The following is a 9,028-nucleotide window of genomic DNA, read 5'->3' on the forward strand; positions in this document are numbered from 1 at the left end:
AAATACTGACGAGTGTGCCTATACCTGGCATAGATTCTATCACATTTTATCAAATTGAGAATTATACCACGGAAACGGTCGAACAACATCCGAAACTAGATTTAAAANAACTGCCATTTTTTACTTGTTTAAATGACATTAATACAAATNTTATTTATGTAAGTATCGGTTTTGTACCGCATATTATTGTATACAATTCTATTTANTGAAAATGTATATATTTGTCNTCATATTTGCTCTTCCAATAGTCAAAATGCAATATTTGTTTAAATGTAAGTATAGTATAATATGATATTTAATACTCATTTANTTGTAAATCAGTTATATGTTTTAGTAGACACTTCCTNTATTAGTNANAAATATAGAANGTATATTCCGTTATTGCTGGAAGTCATCAAAGAATCTATGAAGGAAAGAACTGATGTTGTAAACTATAATGTTGATACTGGTAGTAATAATCCTCACAGTATAACTCTAATGTTTCAAGTAATGCATTATATGTAAACTACATTCTTTTAGATAAAAGTATATTTTAGGAACTTGAAACTTTAAAGTGCATTTTTTAACCAGTTCTTTTCGTTTAGGTTGAATTACAAAACTATGAAAAAAGTATACAATTGTATAAAGAGCTTTTATATGATATTGAACTAACAGCCGACAAATTGACACTCTTAATAACGGAAGTAACAAACAATCTTAAGCAAAAAACAGAAAAAGATATTACTCTTCTTACAGCTATAATGTTAATGGTGTTGTATAAANCAGGTAAATCTGTGGAGATTTTAGTAACTATCACATTACAAGTATAATGTAACGATAATATAATAAAATATGATAAATATAATATGATGTTAACGGCGTATATTCTTTGTTTGGCAGACAATTATCCGTATCCATCCAACATATANGAGCTGTATANTGTGTTGAATNGTATCAGAGACCGTCTAAATACTGCAGAACAAGAGAAAGTGTTAAAGGAAATCGAATGTGTTCGAAAAACGATGTTTTCACCACAGAATATGTTTGTGTACATGGCCGTCAATGTCGATAAATTAANCGAACACGTTCCTGANGTCTATGCTCCGTGGAATAAATTTTNTCCAAAGTTTATGACATCAAAAAAAACAAGGTAAGTGTAGTTGAACCTTTGAAATATTTTAAAAAAAGTATGTAACTTNAAATATCAATCATGAGATTTAAGCTTCCCTCTTTGTGCAATTACTTTCATANAATATAAGCGTAATCGACGCANACAGATAAAATTTTACGANGTGAGATGCAGAAGTAATAATATAATACACATAGATTGAAACAAAGTAATACTATTATGTAGAAAACAAGTTTTACTAATGTATGATAAAAAGAATACATAAAATTAAAATGTTAATAATGTGCTACAACATAAAAAATTTACATGATTTTTCTGACTTTTACATTTATACTAATAATTGNATATGTTTAAAAATCTACGTATAGCAATTTTGAATCTTTTTTTATTATCTGCGAGTATACGAATTAGGAGTACGTAAATGTATGCAATGAACTATACACGTTTCAGGCCTAATGTCACCGTTAATTGGAAATTACTTAAACCGTTTAGTGAAGGAACTTTTAACGCTGTTGTTTATTTAATAGAAAATGTATATTCGTCCTTCTTACAAGTTTGTCCTTGTATCAATGATTCTGACGATCTTAATTTGCCAGCTTTAATTGTCTGTTTGCACTATTTCACACAAATGGAAGTAAGCACGTAATAATTGTTGATAAAGAAATTGATTGTTTCATAAAAAAACTGCGAAATGTTTGCCATCTGTTTCACGTATGCATGTTTTTTCCAGGGACCTTTATGGAAAGTAATGAAAGCAAAAGAATGTTCTTGTGACTTTAATATTTTTGCGAATCCGAGCACAGGACTCTTATATCTNCAGTTTNTTAAATGTACAGACATAGNAGCTGCGTACACGACGACGAAAGTGATAGTGGTACGACTATATTTTTTGTTTTTTTGTGANNTTATAACTGAATTGTCAGAATGTATATATAATTTGTCAAAAACAGCGCGAGTTTAGATCGTCTCTGTAATGTTGAAACTTTTGTTGTAGGAGACGCATATTACGGAAGCCAAATGGGACCAACATCTTTACGACTCAGCTAAATCGTTAGCTATCTTAAAATATGTAAACGAAGTGAAATCCATATACAACGCAATAGACGTATCTTTTGAATACTACTGCAAAAACATGCCGCCTGATTATAATTTTGTTATGGTGCAACGTATTTCTGCCGTTACTATGGACGATATGAGCCGCGTGGCAGCTTCGTATGTTAAATCGTTGTTTGATCCGAAANGCGTCAAAACTGCCATCGTCTGTAATAAGTTCAAATTCGNCGAGATACTAANAGCTTTTGATGGGTAAATAAAAATACATATTATATATTATATCTTTTATTATAGTAAGAAAGAATAAAAGTGTATACATACAATCACATTTCCATAGGATGAAATACAAGTTTCANCGANTTGAATTTANACTATCGTAAACAATTATGCCAAATAAGAAGAAGACTGATCTACTNAATAAAACTTTTAAAACATAGTTATAGAAAAGGTACTTCTCATGATATACAGNATATCCGACANTCACTTTAAAATCTTTCGTAGAAGGAGTAAAACTGAGTCGAAAAGTCCTAAACNAGGTTTTTCTATTACATATAATAAAGTAAGTATTGAATACATCGACCCAGATAACATTTTGGGAGCAANTTCGTATCCTAGTGCGTCCTCATTTGAACAGTATATAACCAGTAACTTTAAACAGCATTTTGTACGTGAATATCCAATCATTACACACAAGAACAATTCATGCATCTTAGATATGTGATACTGTCAAATTAAGAGNAAATAAGTTGCAATATGTTAGCTATTTGCGCTTTATATTTGTTGGTATTAAAAAGNCATGAGATGGTTTCTTGTGCGCAATATGCACGCGCGTGCGCGATAAAATATGTTCACAAACAAAATTCAGGCAAATCTTATACAAGATTTACATATATAGTAATAGAAAAAAATGGTCCAGGACTTTTTTACTCAGTTTTTCTTCTACCTGTCTACGAAAGATTTTTAAGTAATTGTCAGACACCCTGTATATACAACATCTACAGTTTTATGTGTTTAATTAAAACGATATATGAAAGACTGTAAAAGCAACCTGATTTTATTAGATGTGACTTGTACTGTGCACTATTGTTTATACTGATGAGAAACATGAGTAATCATGTGAGTGGCAAACTCGAATATTATTTCTTATGAAGTAACAACAAATATTGTGCACTTAAATATGTATACGTATGATACTTAGAATANTAATACGTAAGTGAGTAAATAATAAACTTTTTAAAGTAACCATGAAACAAATTAATTTTTTTATAACTTCAATTCCAAGCTGCTGCAAAGTTTACATCTGTCAACGAAACATTAACAGGTTGCTGAATCGGAAGATAATTATTTTGATTAGAAAAACATTTAAATTTAATGTTATATTAAACATTTCTTAAATGAAGTTCGTTTTAACGATATAGATACTTACATTTAAAGTTGTGTTATCTCACAAAGATTCGTAGTAAAGACAAAGTGAGTGAAGGACACTTTATTTATTAGGTTATTCTAAATAGCACTTCTAATATCATCGTTTATATTGTTAACGTTATCAGATTTCCAAAATGAAGCATTATTTGTTTTTAATAAATTATTATATCAAAAACCGTTTATGAAAACAGGTAAATGTTACTTAAATAATTCTATTTTTGAAAAATGATTATTTAAAAAAACTGCCGTTTATAGTTTATCTTCCAATTGATCGTCTGTAGCCAATGAAACGGTCACCATTTTGAAATACTTACGTCAGTCTTACAATTAGGCTATGAATACCAAGCCTGAGAATTTGTATATATCTATATATTCGAAAAATACATTTACCATATACATGAGCTGCTATGTTCCGCGTGACTAATGGCTAGTCTACAATCAAGGTAGTAAGGCTGTAGGAGTAGACAGTAAACTATTTTTCGGTGAAGAACAACGGAAATTACGAAACGGGCAATTTCCAGGTCGCACAATTTACTGCCTTACTGTTAGCCAAGAAAAGACGTGTGTTAAAACACGCGACATAACAATTACTTGTATAGACAAAAATAAAAAAACTTTAAGAACCTTACTTCTTACTGTATACTGCCTACTCTCATTGTAGACTAGCCATAAGAAGTTGCCACATAGTGTAACTGTCTCACCAGACAGTTTGACAGTTCTATAATTCAGTTTATAAGATTTACAAACCACTGTAAAACAAAACCTATTTTATTACAAAATTGTTTAATATATTATACAATAATTTTAAAGTATTTAACAAGATTGCAAAACACACACACACACACAGAAATAATATTATATACTTTTTAATAAATATTACATATGTCAGATTATTTACTACTATGATATTTATAACATTATATTAATGTATATACAGTAACTTTACTTATGTGTATAAAAAACAGTTCATTTTTTTACTACTGAGGTAGTAACGAGATTACCTGCTGCAAATTCTAGTGCTGGATCGAAAAACTTCGATCAATTAAAATTTTACTTTTAATTTGCTAATTTTTATTATGAGATGACTTTTTTTCTTACGATCTTAGAGTTACAATAAAAATTTTTGATTTAATTGTTAATAAAACTTTGATTTTTAATACGACAAACAACCGTAATAAAGTAAAATTAAAAAAAGAAAAGTTATTCTTCATTTCTTTCTTATAAATACTTTTACTATAAATACTTTTAATTTAACAAAGTTTTTCATTTTTACTTCACCAAAGCCTGGAAAAACGCATTCCTTCAAATTAATAATTTATTCTTTCAAGTTTCTTATTTTAAAGATACATGCACACAGAGAACGTTGTCTTTAGATTTAACCACTTTTTATGACTTTATTCATTTCTTAGTTAACTACTTTTGTTAAATCCAAACAAATTATTTCATTGAAATTGTCAAACAATCTTGATTTTCAACTAAACATTTCGATTGTTGAATTTCAAACAAAGTATTTTGTGAGGTTAAATAAATCTAAAACTTCAATAAAAAAAAAACTTTTTCGCGGCTTGCGCCCTCACACACCTTAGTTTGTTGAATTATAATTTTATTAAAATTATTGCAGTTCAATGTATTTGCAACAATAAATAAAAGTATTTCTCTTATTATTATTAATTATTTATTATTATTATAAATTAAAGTACAATTTTTTTACAGCGCGACAGTTTTTGTCTCAAACAATGCTATATTTAAATCACATATATTTTATGTTACATTTATAGTACAAAATGACTTTTTTCATTAAATACTGCTTATTACATCAAAATAAAATATTATTACGTTGGAATAAAATATTTTGAACATTTTTATTGTTTTCGTCTAATACTTTGATTTATTTTAACGTACCAATTTAATTTTTATTTAACAAAATTGTGGTTTGGTATAAACTTATGTTGTTTGATTGCAACAAATATGAGTCAAACAAATCGGACTAATAAATTTAAAGAAACCGTTCTCTCTGTGTGTCACATACTATGATAAGTTTTTAACGAATAAACATTTTCACAAAACTTTTTTTAGTAAGGTCGGTATTCATAGTTCAATCTTATATTTAAAATTGTCTTACATTCATTTTACGATTGGTCGTCATGTAGCCAATGAAACATTTCGCTCAACTTTCAACGGTAAACAATACAACAAGTAACCAAGGTCAATTTTAAGGTAAATTTAGACAGTCTTACATATATAATCGGACTATGAATACCATCTTACTTGAATNTATATTAAGAAACTACAGCCNTTACATGTATAAATGTGACGTTCCTTTGTGCGTGTGAAGGATAGCGGACGTTCCACAAGTTGCCACGTTAATACTCACAAACTAGTTTTAGATCGAGATTCAGATAAGTATCAGCTTAAACAAAGTTTGTTTTTGTCAAAATGGCACACGATACAGAACATCCGTCAAACGAAAATTTCGGTTTTGACAAAGTATGTTCCCTAANGTGCGAGGATACTATTCCATTTCACATGTATAGATCTGTGAGCAGCGGCATCACTGTTTGTATTGTAGAATTAGACGGTCCAATTATCACCGGTTATTTTAATATTGGTAATATATTGATATTATAATGTCACACACGCACACTTCAAACGTATTTTTTTTTACGTAAGATAGTTTCTATCGAAAAGCGACATTTGCAAAATACGTTTGAAGCAATGCGTGGTATCTCTTATCGAATATAAGATTTTAAAAATTTTGTGTAGCTCTTAAGTATAACAATGTTTTATATCAGTGACTGAAACAAGAAATGACAACGGTGTTCCTTCTGCGCTGCAACATCTCATTTTGTCGGGCACCAAGGAACATCCAACCAAGGCTACTTTAAATCAATGGGCGAATAGATGCTTAGGAGGCAACATCGATGGTTATTGTTTAAAAGATCGTACTTATTTTACTATGAACGCAGCTGGTAGCGAAGCATTTCTTTCTCTAATGCCAAAATATCTTGATTACATATTTTTTCCTAGTTTAGAGGTAATGTCTTTACTCAATTGTTTATATGTTTAAAACGAAAATGTGTGAAATATTGAGAGTATCAAATGATAAGTTTTTTATGGATGCTGTTTCCCAAACAAGTTGAAAACTCTATCATTATTTGAGATCTTCTCTAACCGCTAAATGTTAAACTGTCAATTTCTTACTATTGACATATTAAAAAATATTCTATTCTATTTTGATAACTACTACAAAAGATATTTTTTATTCGTTTTGACTTTTGTAACGGCTTTATCAATCTTACTAAATTTACCTTTAATCTTCTATTATGATTACTAAGTCAAAAACACATCGTTAGTATGCTGTGTTTTCATAACATTCTCTTTTGTCCTCTAAAAACAACAACAAGTAACCTATTTAACATCTATCGAAAGTAAATCGTTACACCGATACAACATTCGCATAACATTTTGGCTCACATAATATAAATTTACCGCAGAATATTGTACTTTTACCTAACTTCAACAATAAATCTTATTCAATGTTATACTAACAATAAACTTTATGTGAGGTACAAAATTTTGACGTATTGTATCGTACTGTATACAACAAATCACTTGTACAAACTTTTCTAAAAGATAGTAAACTATTTATTAATTAGATAATCTTTCCTCTCAGAAGTGTTCAAAATAAATTTGTAAATAAAAATTTTTAATATGTCTCTACATTTTGGTAGGCTTCAGCATATCGTAGAGAGATACATCATTTTGACAACGATAAAAATACCGGTGTATTGTATTGTAAACAACAGAAGAAAGAACAAACATCAAGCGAGATCATGACTAGGAAAATGTTTCAAGCACTTTATTTGTACCGTTGTGGATACAAATATGTAGTAGAAGGTAAAAAGAAATACACGAAACAATTTCATATAGTTTTTGTGCGTACATATTTCAAAGTGCTAGTGTACATAAGAAATTATTTATATTTGTAATTGCAGGTACAACTAAAAATTTGCGTGGAAGTACTACTCTCGAAAAAGTCAAACAGTTTCATAAAAAATTCTACAGTCTAAATAATTTGACTATATTGATACTGGGTAAGATAGAACACTGCAAAATTTTTCAGGCTTTACTGCCGTTAGAGAAACTAAGTTCAACAGTACGTACATATTGTTACAGATTTTCCACGCCATATTCTTGTTTTTTCTTTGAAGCTTTGTGTGTTTAAAAAATTGTGGCATCATTATAATATTTAGTTTTATGTCTTGCTTGTCAAAGGAATCTAAGCAATTGAGGAGACCTTGGCAAACTCCGATTAAACAGCTCACAAAGAGCGTACATGTGGAAGTCGATATACCATGTAGTGAGGAAACCTATGGCGAGGTGTATTTTGCTTGGCGAGGACCGTCAGTGGTTACTGAAATGTACAAATATCGCGGTTGTGAATTACTCTTACTGTACATCATGCAATCATTCAATGATCAGTTAATACCATCGATGGATGGGTCTTATGCGATAAAATGCGATTCTTTCATATATTCAGTTTCGACCTTGCGTATGTGTTTTTTGAAAGTATTAGCAGAAAATATTAATCTGATCCAACAATATCTTAAAAACATAATTAGCAATTTATGTGAAAATGGTATAAATATAGAGACAATGAAAAAGTTAATTGATAAAAATATTTTGGAACGACAAATTAAACTAGAAAAAAATCCGCACGATTTAATAGCACAATCAGTCTTTGATCATATGGTGTATGGAAATACAGATAATGCTGAATGTGAGAGTAATGATGTATGTGAGACAGTTTAGTCAATAAACTTTAATTTTTTCATAATTGAATTATATTTTAATTCGGTATATATCATGGTTTTTGGATGTTTTCAGCTAGAAGAACGATTACGCACTATACGTCAACTCGAGAATTTAAAAACCGAATCTGTAGAATATTTTTTAGACTTGCTGAAAACTTACTTTTTCGACGTACCAATGATTGTTGTAAAAGGCAAACCAAGTTTAGACGAGTATAATAAGGTGCAAAGAGAAAAAATCTATATAGATAAACACATCGTGCCGGTAAGATGAAAAAGTTAAAAGCAGAAAAAAAAGTACCTTGTGCAATCTATTAAATAAATTAAAGTATATATTTGAATTTTATAAGATTAGATTATATGTATACTAATAAGCTATATTAGATTATATATACAATTATACATACGATAATACATACATGTTTTTAAACGTAGGTGAAAGAGCTCTATTAGTAGGTTGTACATACATTCTTTAATATACGTCAGCATGTTTTTCTTTTTTTTTTCACGATTTTTTAAGGAATCTATACCTACCGAAATACTGACGAGTGTGCCTATACCTGGCATAGATTCTATCACATTTTATCAAATTGAGAATTATACCACGGAAACGGTCGAACAACATCCGAAA

General features: G+C 29.3%; 2 protein-coding genes across 2 annotated transcripts; both read left to right on the forward strand.

Annotated features, from left to right (window-relative positions):
* Positions 1 to 321: 321 nt before the first annotated feature.
* On the forward strand, positions 322 to 2,417 carry LOC109863317 (uncharacterized protein C05D11.1-like; the record flags this gene model as incomplete). Its single annotated transcript, XM_020443562.1, has 6 exons — positions 322 to 486; positions 585 to 765; positions 880 to 1,129; positions 1,559 to 1,742; positions 1,839 to 1,982; positions 2,103 to 2,417. Coding segments are annotated over 6 exons (1,239 nt in total), but the record flags the coding sequence as incomplete, so codon positions are not given.
* A 3,422-nt stretch (positions 2,418 to 5,839) lies between these two features.
* LOC109863318 (uncharacterized protein C05D11.1-like) lies at positions 5,840 to 9,010 on the forward strand (the record flags this gene model as incomplete). The annotated part of the gene is made up of 7 exons (XM_020443563.1): positions 5,840 to 6,194; positions 6,379 to 6,620; positions 7,318 to 7,483; positions 7,582 to 7,742; positions 7,862 to 8,380; positions 8,474 to 8,662; positions 8,918 to 9,010. Coding segments are annotated over exons 1-7 (1,542 nt in total), but the record flags the coding sequence as incomplete, so codon positions are not given.
* Between the last annotated feature and the right edge of the window lie 18 nt (positions 9,011 to 9,028).

This window comes from Pseudomyrmex gracilis, unplaced genomic scaffold (genome assembly GCF_002006095.1).
Source record: "Pseudomyrmex gracilis isolate BER0280 unplaced genomic scaffold, ASM200609v1 scaffold_4154, whole genome shotgun sequence".
Lineage (NCBI taxonomy): Eukaryota > Metazoa > Arthropoda > Insecta > Hymenoptera > Formicidae > Pseudomyrmex > Pseudomyrmex gracilis.